Genomic DNA, 18,397 nt, shown 5'->3' with positions numbered 1-18,397 from the left:
CCTTGTCTTTCCATTCAGCCTCAGTCTCTTCTCTCTCCTAAATTTCTTTGCAGTCTAGCGGGCCATTTCTTCTTTATAACTTGGAGAGGTGTAGAGGGTCGGTAGATGCTGCTTTTAAAGTTCTCATGTCCTACACTGGAAGGAAGCAAGGTCTGAAAATACCTGAGGCTTGCGTCATTGCTGATAGGAACAGACTGGAAAAGAATAACATGCTCCCCCTTCCCCATGGCCTGGTGGACGTTGTTTGTTGGGGTTAAGCAGCTTCTGTGCATACAAAGAGATTAGTGACCAAGGCCATAACCAGACGTGCGTATTTACTCATCACTTTTTCCAACTTTGGCACTTCACTGTCATCCTCCGTTACCAATCAATATTCAATTCCCATTAGCGATGCCACTCTACAGGCTGTTGTTCTCCTGGAGCACTGAGCTTGGACAGCATGGCAGTTTACCTGTTATACAGTTCATGAATATTTTATCCTGGTTCTTTATCACTCCCAGTAGCTTCAGATCTGAGTAGCTGTTTCCCCTGTTTAGTAAAGAACAGCTGTTATTCTGGATATCATAATTTAAGTGTAGTTTTCTTCAATTGAATATATATAAGTCCTGATATGTAGACCAGAAGCATTATTTACAGTTTCTTTTTTGATCAAGTAAGGCCTTGGGCTTTGCATCAGATCTTATTATTTGCAAACTAGTTATATCTAGAGATTATAGCATTTGTCTTAGAGTTTGTCTAAATTAATAAACTTGCTTAACATCAGAGCTAAGAATGTTTCCTCTTCAAGGCGTAGAATGCTCTCATCAATTCTGAACTTCAATTTAAATGGCAGGGTACAAATAAAATAAGTCACAAGTGAAATTTCTTTCAAATTTATCATTCATAACATTTATCAGGGTCTGGCATACTTAGGACAAAAGATATTTGTGGAGGCAATGTAAGTGTTACATTTATTGCTTAGGGAAGAATTATATATGTAAGAACTATTTTAGTGGCCCTAAGAAAGCTATAAATTGCAGCTGATGATCTTTTGTTTGACTTTTGTTTATTATAAAAGAGAAGTAGACACAGTTTGCTTCAGTAATAAATAGGAAGTGCCTGATATGAGGCTTTTTTCTCCCCTGCGTGAATTTCCAGTAATAGCTTCAACATTCCTTTCCAAACCATAGGTGACAAATCTTTTGTAGAAATGCCTGGTTTTAAAACATCCAAAGCAGTTTTTTATCCTTACCATATGATCTTGGTATTTGCACGAGGAGTATCCATTCAGTTGTTATACAAAAGCAGTTGTGAATTAGGTCTCTCTCTCATTACTTTGGGGAACCACTCAAGTTTGTTTAAAGACTTTAGTAGTAATTAAACATATGTCAGGAGCTTCAGTGAAACAGCAGCTTTGTTTCATGAAAGAGTGCTGTTACTGTCTCTTTTAGGATCCTCTACAAAACACTGTAACTTTTCACAGTTCCTTAAGAAATTTGTGAAACTATTTGCTTTCATTCTGAAGTAAGTAATGAGCAAAATAGCATATGTGCAATCAAGGGGGCAAGTTAAAAGATTCTAGCTGCAACTGATTTTCTTCAAACATCATCTTTTTCTCTATTCATTTTCCCCAAGCTTTGTAAGGAAAAAATCTACTTCATGCTGCTGTAGTTCTAAGCGTTGACTTAGTTCTACTCTGCCAGATGCAGGTCACTTGCAGTGGTACAACACCAGAGCCAAACAAAGAGGACAGTAGTGTTGTAGGGAGCTGGGACATAGGTTCCAGATACATGTTATAGCACTTGAAGTATGAGAACCATCTTTATTTTTTTTTTTAATCTTGAGGTTATGAGATGTCCAATACAGCTTTTTTGTCCCTACTAACAAGAAAGCTGGCTTTGCAGAAGTAAATGGGCATCCAGTTGGAACTTGTCTTTAAATATAACTTTTGTTGCTTTGATAGTCAAAGGTGAAAATTATAGGTCTTCAAGCTCTTCAATACTCTATTAAAAATTTTGATGTGATGAGTTGTGACGAAGTTAAAAATATCACCTCTCTGTCTGTGTGGTGGAGGTTTCCTTGGTGGAAGAATTTAAGCTAGTGACAGAAAATTAAGTCGGTTTATGTGACAGTGGAAGTGACTTCAGGCAGTTGAAAACAGTAATAAGAAATGGTAGGCTTCTCTAACAGTACAAGAAACTGAACTCCATAGAAAATATTATGATCCTTTCTCAGTGTGTTTACTTTTGTCCTCTCTGCACTGCACTTTTTATCCCCAAAGTATAAATTAACTATCTGTGGTGGTGCTTGCCTGTTGACTAGTGTGCCAAATAGTTACTTGGCTGCTGTAAGAAAGGGTATGACCCACAGTCTGCTTGCTTTCTTATTTTCTGTTCCGGTGACAGACTGAAAAGAAGTTATGGCTAGCCCTGAACATAACTTCTAAGCAATGATTAGTTAGTCAATGTGATTTTACTGTTGCTGGTGACTTTTTACATTATCCGTAGCACAGATGATCATGGTGTTACCAATACTGCTCCATGCTGCAGTTCTGAATAAGCCACTGTAATTTATTCTAGTTGTCTAATGAAGGCTATTTCAGAATAGCACATCGGTCTTAAGCTGTGGCTTACAGATAGCTTAAGCAAATCTTTGGAGCCATCTAATGGGGATATAAAAATGTTGATTTTATTTAATAATCTTTGATTATAGCAGTTTCTGACATTAATGGGAGAACTGCTGCTCTATTCATTTCAAAGAAATAAAGGTAGCCAACTGACTACCATTTCATGTCAAAGGTTGGCATTGCTCCATTAGTGGGATAACAGATGTTTCCTGTATTCAGATGAAATAGCAAGATTTTTGAGTATTCCCATATTCTTTCTCAGTTTCAGAATTTGTTGTTACTGATTCAAAGGAAGAAAACACAGGGGCAATGCTGCTAACCCAGAGTTTGTTTTAAATACTCCTCTTGGTATTTCTGCCGCTGAATTAATCCACTTTTGATAATTTGCTGAATTGTGACTAATATAAAAATGAGAATTATTTGAAATACTGGTCTTATTTTAATACCAGTTAAGGTTTAGGGAGTTTAGGAAGAACAAAAAAATAACTTTGTAAAATAATTTTCCTGTTTGGCATCCGAATAAAATGTTTCTTTGCAAAAATATTGCTAATCTTGCTTTTTTAATTCATAAGTGCAAGTTTAATTATGACTTAAGACTCAGTAATGTGAAGCACTGTGTGGCCATGTTGACTGGCAGGTAGGGTAGGATGCTTAAATGAGTTAAAGTATTGCTAATCAACTTTTGAAAAATACTAAAAATTCTTAGAAGAGTTGGGAAACAGTTCCAAATGTGTCCTCCTACCTCACTCTCTCTCTTCTTCTAAAATCCCCACAACTTTCTTTTTTTCTTGTGAAACTAAGTCAAGCAAAAACTCAGATTTTTCCAATTCTTGTTAGTCTGGGGGCTTAGTCTGACCTGGAATCCCTCAGTACCCGTGACAAGTCCTATCCTACATTACAGAATAACCTATAGAATAACTCAAAAAGGCTTTCGCCTTTTACATATGCAAGTCAGAGTGGTAGCTGATTTACTGCATTTTTCAAGTAACCACAATCTGATGATATAAAGACATCAGAAACTTGATTCTTTTTATTCTTATCCAGGGAGTGCTGAGACCAGATTCCCAGTACATAATGTGATAAAAAGCTAGAGCGCAGTGTATGGAAAACACTTCTGCTTCGACATGCTGAAATGCTCTCATTTTTGTCCTCATGGGGGAAAGCTACTCCTTGTGTCCAGTCTGAACCTCTCTTGTTTCAGTTTACACTCATTTTCTCTCCTGATGCTATCTAAGGATCCAGATGTGGTCTTCTGAGCAGAGGGGATGATCCCCTCCCTGGATCTCCAGACTGGTTCCCTGTCCATGGGGCCCATGAGCTGCTGGCCTGTGTTGCCGCCAGGGCACGTTGCTGCTCCTGCTCCATTCACTGTCTGCTGCAACACACGGGCCTGTCCCACAGAGCTCACAGAATCATCAAGGTTGGAAAGGACCTTGAAGCTCCTCCAGTCCAACCACCTCACCCTGACCGTTCCCAACTCCCCCAGATCCCTCAGCGCTGGCTCAGCCCCACTCTCCAACCCCTCCAGGGATCCCGGGGACTCCCCCCCTGCCCTGGGCAGCCCATTCCAACGCCCAACAGCCCCTTCTGCACAGAAATCCTTCCTCAGAGCCAGCCTGACCCTGCCCTGGGCAGCTTGAGGCCATTCCCTCGGGGCCTGGCGCTGGCTCCTTGGCTCCAGAGACTCATCCCCCCTCTCTGCCCGCTCCTGGCAGGGAGTTGCAGAGGGCCAGGAGGTCTCCCCTCAGCCTCCTCTTCTCCAGACTGAACCCCCCCAGTTCCCCCAGCCGCTCCCCAGCAGACCTGTGCTCCAGACCCTGCCCCAGCTCCGTTGCCCTTCTCTGGCCACGCTCAAGTCATTCAATGGCCTTTTTGGGGTGAGGGGCCCAAAACTGAACCCACTCCTCGAGGGGCGGCCTCACCAGTGCCGAGCCCAGGGCTCAGATCCCTTCTCTGTCCCTGCTGGCCACGCCAGTGCTGATACTAGCTGCTCCTGGCTAGGCAGGCCCTGGCCCAGGTCCCTGCAAGGGGCTTGTCCTTGCCAGGGGCATTTGTCCTTGCCGAATTTCATGGGGTTCTTGTGGACCAGTTCCTCAGCTGGCTGAGGCCCCCCTCATGGCAGCCCTGCCCTACAGCAAATTGACTGTTACCACCAGTTTGTGCTGCCTGCACACCTGAGGAGAGTGTGTTTCATTATCTCCTCTGCATCATTGATAAAGGTGTTAAAAAGAATCTTAAAATTAATCTTAAAATCCAGGTTTTAAGATGCTTTTAATGCTGTCTCCACTGTCTCCTCTTCGGTGAAACCAGAGTGTGCTTTGATTCTTAAAATGACCCCTTCTACATTTATTCCAGTATTTCAGTAAGCTCTGTATTTCTAATAATATTCTAAGTTTCAAGGAGGCTTGAGAAGTCCTTTTTTTGTTCAAGACATAGAAGTATCGCTGTGGGCTCATCTTGTTAATATCTACCATCCTTCCAGAGAAAAGGGTTGCTTGGGTTTAGAAAAACACTGTTGTTTACGAGTGTTCATATCAGTTCCTCATAACATGTTGCTCTGCTTATCCAAAAGAAGTATGTGAGGCCCCCCCACTGCAAGGCATTTATGTACAAAAGTTAGACCTGTAAATAATTCACAACAGTAATTTTACTTTCAGCACTTGATTCAGAAGTTATCAGATGAAAAGACGTGTTTCAGGGGCTGTGCTGATTGCTGCTGGGGGTGGATTTGGCGTCATCAGAAGTAAACATGCTGCAGACTATCAGACACGTCCTGTTAAAATTCTCTTGAAAGGAAAAGAAATATTTTCAAAATTAGAATTACTCACTGTCTTAAGCCAATGCTTCTTATGCCATATTTTTCTCACTTTATTAAATCTAAGAGGTTTTATTACCCTGTATTCTGTGGAATCAAGTCAGCTCTGGAAGATTGATTTACATTCAGCGCGCACTGCACATCAGACCAAACGTTCTGGAGTGTGTTTTGTGTTGACAATGATGCATAAATTGTAAAGTACATACTCCTTATATAAATTGAATGCTGGAATGGCAGTTTCAGAAACAATTAGCAAATAACTGAGCAGAAGAAAATATAAGAAGCCAGCCTGAAAACATCTCTGTGTGTGTTTGTTTCAAAATATTCCGTATTCATTACTTTTTCAGTATTAAGTATTTATTGTACTGTGCTTGTCGTGGAACAGATCTGTTTTCTGCATTTGCCTCCATACAAAAACTGTAGAAAAAATCTTGCTCTGAAAGTGCTGCGTTGTGCATGGATATTATTTATGCCACTTGTGTGTGTTTGGGATTTGCTCTTTGCTGTGCTGGTATCAAAAGGGATTGCTAAGGAAGCCTGCTACCCCACATAGCACCTCAGTGAGTAAGTGGGACACAGTGCAAACGCACCAGCTACATTTAGAGACGTGAAAAGAGGCGGCTGACTCCAACCCCAGTGACTGAGCCGCTTGCCAAGTCTGAGGATTTGGAAGGTGAAGGAGTTTGACCTGTTATAGGATCTCTCCTGCAGAGAGTAAGTTATCAGATTGAACTGGCAACGCAGCAAGGAAAGTATGACCAAATACTATTAAGGTGTGAGTACATTACTTGTCCTTTGCAAGCGCTTTTCCCATGTGGCAGATACAAGGAGCTTGCCCCTTAATAAAAATTAGACAATATTCTGCATTTATTGTGTGCAGTTACTGTGGAGATTTATGAGGGTGTAAAACTGCTTGAGGTTTGTTACGTGGGTGGTACTGCTCCAGAAGATGTTTCAGAAAAGGCATACAAAGATTCAGGTTTACATTCAGACTTTTTTAGGTTTTTGGGGTTTTTTAAGGCAGAATGGTTACAGATTTCTTTATGAAACCTGTGAGGTACCACTTTCTAATGGATTGGTTAGTCTTGTGCCTAAAGCAAGGGACTTTTTCAGGCCACACTGTGTAACTGCTGTGACTGTAATGTCATATAGATTTCCTCCAGTGTAACTTGGTGTGAAGTAGTTCAGTATCAGAAGGCATCTAGATACAGCACAGGAAAGCTGATTTAATACACAGCGTTTGATTTTGCACTGCACTTCACAGTGGCAGTGGCTGCAGCATAGACATCATTACAGATATTACTGTCACTGGGGGAAGAGTACAAAATAGTCTGGACAACCAGCATTGGCAATTTGCAGCAATAAGGCATCAGTATTAAACTGCATACGTGTTTCTTTCTAGCATCTGTCTCCCTTAGGATACTTGTCTAACAGGCTGTATTTATAAAACCAGATAATTTTATTTTATTTTCATATGAACTGAATGAAACAGTGAGGGAGGCATTTACAGACTAATGGCACTGTGTTATGATACCATGTTAGCCTGCCCATCTCCTGTCCCACCACAGCACCAACATCACTTCACACCACTAACCTGTCGGTACGTGTCTTGCTCCCGGGGAAGATGCTGTAGCCTCCCTGTGCTGTCTGTGCCTGTGCTGCTCTGTTCTTGCAAGGAAACACTTTCCTAGTGTATAATTTCAATCTTCCTGATGGTGGTTTTTGCCTAGTAGTACTTCTCTTTTCTCCAGTGCATGAAGAGTGCCATTCATTCCTTCTCTTTGCATCCCATGTCACCGGCCACAGAAACTCGTTATTAGCCTCAGCTCTTCTGTAGTTACAATCATAGGGTATAAAACAAAGGCATGTTTTTGTTGCTTTTGCCACAATGTTTAAATAAATGAGGCTCAAACTGAGGTATTTCACCTCAATGCAAAACTGTTAAACTTGAGAAACAAAGAAGTTGAGAGGTGCCCATGCTTAGCCGTGTTTTGAAATAACTAACTGCACGTAGTAGCTGGTGTTAGCTGAATGTATCTGTTTCCACTATGACCTTAATCTGTAGTAAACTTGAAACTACAGTTTGCAGTGGTACTTGCTGCTGTGCTGGGTTTGAATTTATGGAATAAAAGTATCTCTGATAAAAAAGGTATTAGCTTTCATTGAAATGATTTAAAATACACTAATGAATTAATTACAATAATGTAAAATAATATGGTGGTTTGTGCCTGAAATACTCGGTATATAGGGCCAGTGAAAAGGGATCTGTCTCAAGCTGTGAAGATCTGCAAACAAAGTATTTAATTCTCAATTGCTTTGATTTGGATAGAAAATTTCAGGAGGGAGCACAGACGTGTTGAATTTTATGTGTGTTAAATATAGTTAATTATGCTGTTCCCACTAGACACCTCTCTGTGTTAGAGTTGATGTGCTAATGCTTAATAACACGTCAGCACCATGTGGGTGAAGGATGATACAGACATCTCTGAGCTAAGGCCAGCTGAGCTCACCGTGGAGCTGTCGTAGCATGGTTGTGTCAGCTAAGAGGCTGACTAATTGTCTAAGCTAATCATCACAGTAGCATATTTTGATTAGCAAAATCAGTAATTTCCAAATTTATAGTTCTGGCAAATTTTGATATTTCTAGCTTTTTTCCCCCACTCAGAATGGAAGATCCTTAAAATACCATGCAAGAAAAAAAGATATCTGATGTCCTTTGTGCATCCCTGATATATTTTTCAGGTTTAAGATTGTTTTGCCTTATTAAGAAAAGAAAGGTAAAAATAAACTCTTTGAATGAATAATGCTTCCCGTTTCACAAAAACATGCAAAAAGTATCGATAACCTCTTTACCTGTGACTCTGTACTGGGTGGGTCTAATACATAGCAATAAGGTTGCTGGTCTGTTGTCATCTGTGAAATTATAACATTCTGAACAAATTATCTTTATCTTTCTCTGTAGACCTCAACTGCTACCGTTAATATAGTGGTGACGGATGTAAATGACAATGGACCAGTTTTTGATATGTTTCTACCTAAAAACCTGTCTGTACAGGAAGAGGAAGCCAATGCTTTTGTTGGTCAAGTAAGGGTAAGTTATTAACTGTGCAGAGTTAAATTGTTTATTTTGTTACCCAAACTGTAGAGACTGTTACGAAAGAGCACAAAATAGTTGTACCTTAGACAAACTCTCATCAAAATGTCTTGGGTTTAAATGCAAACTGTCTATTGTCAGATGCATTTATGTTAACAAAGTCATCTTTTGGGCTTTAAAATATTGACTTTTTTTCCTTTCTTCTTCTCTATACTTAATAGCTGAAAAGGCTTTTTTGATTAAAAATAACACATTAAAAAGCTGTTTTTGAAGACACATCACTGTAAAAGCTTGCTTATAACAGTTTTACAGTGTTACAACATTGTTACCATGTTTTTATACTCTTAATGATTTCTATTAATATATTTTTCTAACATACCGAACAAGTGACACTTGTATATGAAACACATATAGAAAATTTTAAGGCCATTAAAGTGAAAACCAGTTAATCTGTTGACTGAAATAATTGATTACCTGTCAATTATTTCAGATGGTGCTTGGGGTATTGTTAATTTGAGTGATTTTAAACTATGTCAATTTTTATAACATAGAAGTCCAGTCTTCTGGACTACCGAATGCAGATTCAGTCACTTGAAGCATACATCACTTTTTGGCAAAGTCAGCTTTTCTGACCATCAGGTGAAAGTAGAAAGTATGAATTGGGGTTTTTTAAACCCGTAGTTGAATATAATGTTTCATATTTCCTTTAGCGATGGGTTAGCACAAAGGTTGGATGCAGTATGGGCTGTAGGTAAAAGGTGAATTTGAAAGCATGTTTCTTCAGGAATTTAGACAAAAAATCAGCATTTCTTTCCAATAGAAACCATATCAATAGAAAATGGGAGCTCCTTAACTGCTATATTAGCAGTATCTTTGGAAAGAAGAGGACATTTTGGGTAGCATGTACCCATATTGGGTAGCATATAGCCATAATAACCATGTTTCTTTCCAAATTCATGTTATTCAATAAGACATCCATCAGTGGTCCTCGTCTATCATCTTTCTCGTTAATTTTGTGTTTTTTTTGAGTGAACCTCAGTTGTTTTCTGGTATTTAAAAATTGAAAAAATGCTTCCTTGGGATAGGGTTGTGTTTCCTTCCAATTCCGTTACTTATTCACGGGTTTGATTTCATTCATGTTATAGTTTAGGTTTTGTAGGCTTCAGTACCGTTTCATTTACACTTACACTGAAGTGGTTCTACGTATGTCTGTGCTCTGCTTGCTGTATAACCTGGTAGCATTCAGGGTGGGTACTGCTCTGAAGCTGCCCAAGCTCAAGTGTAATTTTCAAGGGAAATAACTTTTGTCAGCATTGATGAAGATTACAGTTTTCATAAAGCTTGATTTTGTTATGCTAGACTGAAATATCAGCCATGTCAAAGGCTGTTTTGAAGCCTTGGACATACAGAAATTAGGACCCCTGCAATTAAATCAGTTTCCAAAAATCAGTAAGTTATTGCTTTGGGTTTTGTCATTGTGTTCATTTTATGTGGTCATTTTTCATTTTGCATCCTAAAATGTACGGACATGATATTTCAAATCGGTACCAAATATCTTTAAAATCCATTTTGTGTTTTGCTGGGTGCCCTTAAGGTACAATAATCTTCTCAAACACTAGATTGGGTCTATTTTTAGCTTAGATGGAACTATAAAATGAAACAAGTTATTGCAACGGAACCTCTCTATCTTATAAATTAGTATAATTTTTAAGTTGTGTTGAAATGAAAATATTTTATGAAGCCTTGTGATAGCTTATTCCTAGTTTTGGAATGACAGAAATGGGTTTTATCATTTGTTGTCATGTTTATCACCAGTCCTAATTCCCAGTCTCTGGATGGAAAAAGTTTTTTCTGTATAGCACAAATACTGGATGTAGTTCCTACCATTTCATATTCACAAATACAAATAGATAGTATAGAAAAGTGTGATCTGGGCAGTTGGAATTTTTTTTCCAGCTCAGTGAGATTATTGAAATAAGGTTGCTGAACATTTAGGTGTAGCTATGTTTGAGGATATTCTTCTTTAAATACTGAAATAGCTTGTGTTGTGTTGTTGGGCTTCATGGTACATTAGAACCACAGAGGTATGGGAGGGGTTTATATGGGAATATATTTTGTATAGAAACTGTAATGTGGTTAAAATTTAAAGTCCTATTTTAGATGAAAATAGCCTGGTAAAAGAAAGTAGCCCTTATTGTGTCATGTTTTTCCACCACCAAAAATTAAGGTGCTGACTGGCAAGCCTGCTTTCAGAACGTCTTACTAGATTCATTTCGAACAGTAATCTGAAATCCACGAGGAAGCAGTGGTATAGATGACTGGGGAAAAAAAACAAAACAAAACAAAGAGGCTTTGTGGTGTCCATTTCCCTTTTGAATATTAGCTTCCCATTTTTCATGGGGAAAATATAGCCAGAGATTTTTATCTTAAGATGTAAGAAGATATGGGCTCATTGAGGCTGAGGACCTAATGACAGAAGGAGATGGAAAAGGTGCTCAACTACTTTGATGCCTCAGATATTGTTACTGGTAAGTTTTGGTATCAGGATCATCAGCTGCCTGAGCGCAGTGTCAGTATGAGGGAGGAAGGCACTACCCACAGTAGAAGAAGATGAAATTATGGGCTGCTTAAGGAAATAAGACATAAGCAATGACCTGGATGCTGAAGGACTGACCAAACAACCTCCAGAGGTCCCTCCCAACTGAATTTACTTTGTTTCTAATTGGCTTACTATTTGAATGTATTTTATCGTGAAATCATTATTTTATTCATTCAAGACCCACCAAAATCAATTATTATATGGTTTGCTGATTAGTAGCAGCTACTTTTTAAAAAATTTTTTTTCCAATTGCCAGTTGACATGATAGAAATGTTGGAAGGTCTGATGATATAGTCTATGATGTCAATAAGTAGAAAGGTAACGCTGTAACAAATTTATTAGCATTAAAATGTTAGAAAAGGTCTAGATAATGTAAACAGTTATCGAAATGTTTTTCTCATCCATGACTTTTTGTATGGGCTTTCTCTTTCTCCCAAGACTGCAAAACTTCATGTCTCTTGTCTGCTCGTCTGTTCTAAAAAAGTGATGAATCACATTCACACCTTCCTTTTGTTCCCTTTCCCTTAATACAGGTAAGGTTATAAGCACTTTGGGGTATAAAACTATTAGGTCAAACACTCCCATGAGTAACTCCTGCCGCAGACAAGAGATTTCTGTGCTCTACTTTGTTTTGAGTAGGAAAGTTAGACTTAAAAAGGGATTCCCATAAGGGCTTAGGTAACATTTGGGAGTTTGTTTCCCAAAGAAACATAGAACAAGGGCAATGAAAAACTTTCTGTCAAACAGGGGGGAGGGCTTGTTATGGGTAGTAAGACAGTATTTGCACTCTGAAGTGCTTTCACTCTTCGCCACTCCAATGGCTCTTTGAAGGCACTGGTGTAGGAATGGGGATTTGAGGAGCGTGCTGAAGAGCAAAAGAACAAAAGCTAGAAAGGGTAAGGCTGGAAGTGTAGCTGAAAGTAAGTTGCTCTTTAGGATGGAGCTATTCTACCTCTTGGTAAAGGATGTATTTCAAATCCCTTTTATTTTCCACAGTGTTGTCTAAAGTGGGACAGTTGGAGGTATATTAGATTCCCTGCTGTTCTTTCATGTCTGATCACGGGGATTGCCCAGCAAGGCAGGAGAAGAATTGCTGCGTGAAGTTCTCTACAAACAGGAAACAAAAACTTCACATGGGAAACCTGAAAATGAAATTCAGGCACCTTATTTTCTGTTGCAGTCTGAAACAGCTGAGGTCCTGCTGAAGATAGGCCATCTGAATGATTTGCATTGTACAGTGTACTGTTTATCAATACCAGGTGCATAGAAAGTAAAAAAGTGGGATGAAATTTAGGTGCAGATCAATACATGGCCTGCAAAATCTGCACACGGGTTTGCGTTCTGGTTTAACAAAAGACAGTCCTGAGTAGTTTGTTACAGACTTTAAAAATGTATTCCGTGGTATAAATAAGAAGCTGTTGACCTGATGGAGTCCAGGAGAGGAAACAAATCACTCGACTGAAGTTTTTATTCATCTGGTTTCTATATTTACCCAGATGCTTTCACACCTCCCCCATCGTTTGTTTATTGTAGGCATATTTTTGTCACTGATCGGCACTGTTTGAAACCTCCAACATGAACATATTGGTATCAGGGGGGAGATAGCAACGTGAAAGGAAATGAGAAAGAAAATACAGATAAAGAATTACATGACAGTGGCCAAACCTCATCAGATGTTCAAGTATCACTAGACCTTAGATCTTCCCTAAAATGGAGACAGTATAAACAAGCTCCAGTAATGCAAGTGGTTTGCAAATAGTGTGTGTAATACTTCTGTCATCTGCTTCTTTTTTCAAATGGAAAAAGGATTGCTTAAAATAAGTTGCTCTTTAGGATGGACCTGTTCTACCTATTGGAAAAGTGAGCTTTGGAGGACTTTCTCTGAGCTTTGGAGGACTGTACAATGGAAATATTTTGCTTTTCTAGTTACGTAATAAATTCGTAACTGGTATATATCCAATAGCATCTGTCCACTACAGAACAAAGCAAGCCAAAACTGAAACACAAGTGAGAGAGACAGAGACTGCCTATATGGCACCAGTCTACTGATTCTAGACACTTTCTTTTAATGGTATAGAAGTATTTTGTGTTGTGTAAAGAAGCAAACTGTCACTTCTGAGTGCTAATGAAATGTAATTATGATGCCAATTTTCTAACATAGCTTTCTCTCTGTGAATATCAGTGAATTCTTACAGGCTTGTATTTTCATTTAAATTCATAAGGTGGTAAGCCCTGCAAGGTTTGTGATTTAATGCCCAGTTTAAATTTCACACATGTTGGTAAGGCTTACTGTGTTGGTCTAAATAACCTCTGGAGATCCCTCACAACTATATGTTTCTGTGTTTCTGTATACAGGAAAACTGCTTCAAATGCTGATGAGGTATTACATTACAAGATTTTCTTGTTAAAAGTTCAGAAAGGAATCTCGCTTTACCTAAATCACCATCGCCATGTTTTCCATGTGAAGGCTCACAGAACACAGTATGATTTCCAATAGCCTACACTGTAGATTACACCCTACTGTATTAATACCAGCTTCTGAAATTAAATTCTCAGGTCTCCTGTACCTTTAGACAGCCTGGAGGAAAATTAAAGGTGGAGGCAAAAGGGCAAGACAAGAAAAAATGGAGATTTATTGACAGAAGACAGTCTATGAAGGAAAGCAATTAAGACTTTGTAGAAGAGTAGAATCATGGCCTCTGAAGTAAATCTCAGATACTCACAGTGAGTTCATGACTACTGCTCACTGCATAATACAGTACCTAACAACATATTTTGAATTAATTTAATATATCTAAAACCAAAATGAGCAGCTAGGATTATAAAGTCAGAATCCATAAAAAAATTGGAATCAGAATCTAATATCAGAGAATAATAACATGGCAGATGGACCACAACCAGAGAAAAATCAGACTTCTGTATCTGGCTGCAGTATGTGCACCCGTATCGCTAATATATATGTTAGTGTTTAGTGGTATGGCTACCACTGTGTCTCTAGGAATGAGGTGCAACTTGCCAGTGAAAAATCGCTCTTCAACTGTTATTCTTGAGCTTCTGTTTGTGCTTATTTCCATGTAGTTTCCTGTAAGCAATTGTACCATCACATGGTCATTTTGAGAAGACCTTTGTGATATCAATTCCTTGCAAGCTTATTAAGAAAGTTGTCTACACGGTATGTTAGAGAGGCTTTTAGTATGGCTTTCGGCTATTGCCTAGCTTGGCTATATGGTTATTTCCCTCAAGATCCTCATAGAGATGCTGGTGACATAAAGACTTTCACAGTTTCATGCCAGACAGGACATGTGGAGGGGAGAGTATTTCCAATAGGGCGTAGATGTGCTCCAGTCCTGTTGCAAGTACTTTTATTCCTGCTTCTTGCCTAGCTGTATCAGTTTTGTCAGCCCCTAATATCTGATCGGGGTAGAAGAATTGCCTTTAATCTGCATGTGCATGATAGGACAGACTCATGTCAGCTTAGCTGAACACTGGTTTTAAAGTTGTGTGCAGTAGAGGTGCTGGGATTTGCTTTTGGTCTAAGCTGAGGGGTACTCTCCTCACTTCTCACCAGATGGTAAGTCTTGGGGAATATCTTCTTTCTGACCTGGAAGTGGAGATGTATAAAAGATGAGAAATGCAGAAAATGGTAACTTCTGTGAATAGTGTTCACTAAATATTTTAATCTTATCTTTCTTTCCTCCCATAGTCTCTCAGATTTTATAATTAGCTGTCACAGTAATTATTAAAGGCTGCATCTCTGCTTAGACGGTGAGAAGAAATGAAATGACACCTTGCTCAAGTTGATGTTGTCATCTCATGTGCTTCTAGTTGGATTTTCACCTGTTAATTAACAAGCAAATTCCTTCAGCCACTTAAAGCAAGACAGATGTTTCAAGTCCAAACCTGTGTCATGAGAAGAAATAGATGCAGTTGTAGATTTGTGCAATTTTTTTCCATCTTAGACCAGCAGTGCTAGGCAGGATTAGCTTCTTGGTGCTGACACCCTAAGGGGTTGTGTAATTCCTGGAGGGTATTTCACAGCATGCAGCTCAGCCACACTCCCTCTTCTTCACAGCAGTTCCTTGAACTTAAGTGAGCTTAAGACACAGATCAAATAGCTTTTAAAAGCTCCTTGCCACCCATAACGTGCTAAATTGGGTGATTTTCTAAACTAAATGAATTTCAAAAGCTGTGCTCTTGTCTTTCCTTTTTCCAATATTTTATTTGTGCATTAATTTACAATTTTGTCTTCAGACTAATGAAGTTTGTGCTTTAATGCAATGGAAATGTTGATACTTGCTATCAGAGAGGCATTTCAACCATATACACTTTCACGGCAGTTGATCGTTGAGAGTCCGGGCATTTTTGTATGAAAGGAATTCTTGTTTTTGTCTGCCTGACATATTGCATCCCAGTATGTTTTTAAGCCCTTTCAGCTATTTCAGCCAGATGCCATACTAACTCTGAATCAGTGGTTTCATGTCTCTAATATGCCCATTTAGTATTTTGATGACTGATTCTGTTTGTTTAGATTTGGCTCTTCAGATTTCTGTCACTGGGATAAGAAATTATGGTTTTCCTGAGCTTACAAATTAGAATGGTTTATATTGAGCCTGCTAACTTTTGACTGCAGCCTCTCATTATGGATGTTGTTCCGTGACTTGAACAATTGTCTAGATCAGTGATTCCTTTTTTGAAGACTGCCTGGTAGAAGGAGAAGTAGGGGAGTTTTCTTGTGATACATGTCAGGTGACTTTTTTCCTAATATTTAGACCTTGTGGCCTTGATATCTGTAATTGAAGAAAAGTAATTTCCTTTAAGTATTCTTCTGTGAACAAGAGAAGACATCAGAACGCAACCGAGAGTGAGATAAGTAGTTTCAAATCCAAACGTTGTCTGTTATATTCCAGCTTGGATTCTAATTCTAATGTTCTTTAATTAGGTGGGTTTATGAGGAGAGCCAGCAGTCTAAGAAATGACAAAAAGAACTTTAAAATGCATTAGCATATTAGAGAAATGTTTGGGAGACCAGCTAAATGTGGAGATTTTAAACAATATATTTAATCTGTGATTTAGAAAACTTTGGGCTTTATTTTTGCTAGTATGTATATTCATTGGTTTAATCTCTGAGTTACTTGATCATATCATTGCCAAAGAACATACTCATCATAAAAGCAAGATTTCTAATCATCTTTCAAGTGAAAACAGGCAGTGCAAATCTCTAAATTTAGGATTTGGTCGCATGCCAGACTAAAGAAAGCTTGTCTATTTTTAAATGTTACAATGTGATTAACTTTTGTAGAAGGTTCACCAGTCCATTAAATCATGTTTTTGCATCCATGAGCTTTCTGATTTTCATTTATTTTAATTTACATTCGCTTGCAGTGTTTAACTGTTGTTACTGCGTAGTTTTATTTAGAGTCACATTTAATTGTTTTCTGAACTAACCCTCCAGATGCACTGGAATTACCATTGACTGTGAAAGTAATTATCAAAGGTTTTCCTATCTTGTATAATGGCTAAAATATGTTATTTATTGAAAATTTGAAATATGTTACTTTAACCTAACAAATGACTTTAAGCATAGTTATGAGAAAAATGATTAGCTGGTATAACTTGATAATTCAATCAGATACTTTTTTTAAAAAAACACGTTCCTGGAGGAGATACAGAAAACCTGAAGTGTTTTTCAAAAGCATGTGTGTTTAAGGCATTAGTTTGTTCTCTTAAAGAAGTAGAAGTTGCCTTGAAATTTCAAGATAGCCAAAATTTGTGGGTGCTGCCTCCAAGTTTCATTTTTGCCTCTCCAATTTTTTTAGACCAGCCCCAGCCAGTGATAGATCAATGAGTGAATTTGCCACGATAGTGCAATTTTCAATTTTACTTTAGATTCTTTGTATCATCTTTCTTCATCAAGTCTTTTTGTGCAGGCCAGTAATTCAGATCATTTAAGATTTATCATACATTGTAACTGAGCCTCTGTCTCTTCTTACAGTGTAACATTAAGTTTTATGGCATGTCAGAAAATATATAGCAGAATCAAGTAAGTTAAAAAGCCTTGTGTATACTTGTGGTTGAGCATGAACACAGAATAAAAGTGTTGTATTACTGTTTATCTGAAACTTGTACAAAACCTGCAGTCCTCTAATCCTACAAATCTGTACTTTTTTTTTTTCTTTATATGAATAATTTAATTTAAATGTCGGTTTTATAGGAAGTTCTGCAGAAATGTACTCTTTGTAGGTTTTGGGGCTGCAGGGAGTATTACAACTATCTGGAACGGGCATACAGCAATGCTATGTATGTTTAGGATGATGATTTATTAATCTAACTCATGAAGCAAGAGAAAAGTGTGTGCGAAACTGCTGACAACACTGGGAGGACAAAAGTTTTTCCTTACTTCTTTGGACATTATTTTCAGTCCAGCTGACAGAAATCTTTCAAAACTGTTGGTACCTTCTAATCTTTTCCTTTCCTTAGAGCATGTAATGAATGAAATAAGGAAATAAAAGACTGTATAAAAGCATGCAAAAAGAAATGAAAGACAGGAAGAGCCTTTCTGAAATTTAGGGAAAAAGGAAATATCCAAACTTTTATGGATGACTCCTTTTCCCTCCTTAAAATATTTTTTAAAAGGTCAGAAACATTTCAAATATCTGTGGCCTCTTTCTTCATCTGGGAGACGTTAATTTTGTCCTATGGGCACAAATAGTAATCTCCCTGACAAATAGGTACAAAATCCAATTTAGCACTCCTACCCACACTTGATTTGCTATTTGACACAACTGAGGGGCTTGGGAATCTTTTAAACCCATAATAACAAACCCATTAAACACATAATAATAAACCCATTAAACACATAATAATAAAAAAAGTCATTTTACCATCTATGAAAAAAAATAACCCAACTCCCACCAACAGCATCCTTTGTATCCTCCAGCACAATTTCCATCCCTCAAGCTGCATTGTTTGCTGGAATACTGGAGAGGCTGTTGGAGATCAGGAGCTTTTGTTGGAATGAGTAGGGATCATGGAGAACTTCTGTCCCTGAAGGCAACCTGAAGGAAAATTTAATCTGGAGGAAGTTGCGTTGGTGGCAAATTAATGTCTAAGAAGTGTTTCAACTTGCAGTTTTAATGAGGAGATACCTGTCATGTTTGCCTCTGTTTTATAGACAATATGAATAACAACACGCTGCCTTATTTTGCTGTTTTCTAGCTCCAGCAGTCCGAGCGTAAATCTTCAGTTAACCTGCTTAAATCCTGTTACCCATTGTGAGCAAGAGTT

At 38.3% G+C, this 18,397-nt stretch overlaps 1 protein-coding gene across 1 annotated transcript in view; it reads left to right on the top strand.

Moving 5' to 3' along the window:
* Nucleotides 1-18,397, top strand: part of PCDH15 (protocadherin related 15) — a 448,489-nt gene that overhangs the window by 293,680 nt on the left and 136,412 nt on the right. The window contains exon 18 of the mRNA XM_074924175.1: nt 8,383-8,511. Coding sequence (XP_074780276.1) covers nt 8,383-8,511 — 129 coding nt within the window. The remainder of the gene's footprint in view (nt 1-8,382; nt 8,512-18,397) is intronic.

Source organism: Athene noctua, chromosome 21 (genome assembly GCF_965140245.1).
Source record: "Athene noctua chromosome 21, bAthNoc1.hap1.1, whole genome shotgun sequence".
Lineage (NCBI taxonomy): Eukaryota > Metazoa > Chordata > Aves > Strigiformes > Strigidae > Athene > Athene noctua.
Note: the sequence above shows the minus strand (reverse complement) of the source record. Positions and strands in the feature narration are given on the sequence as shown.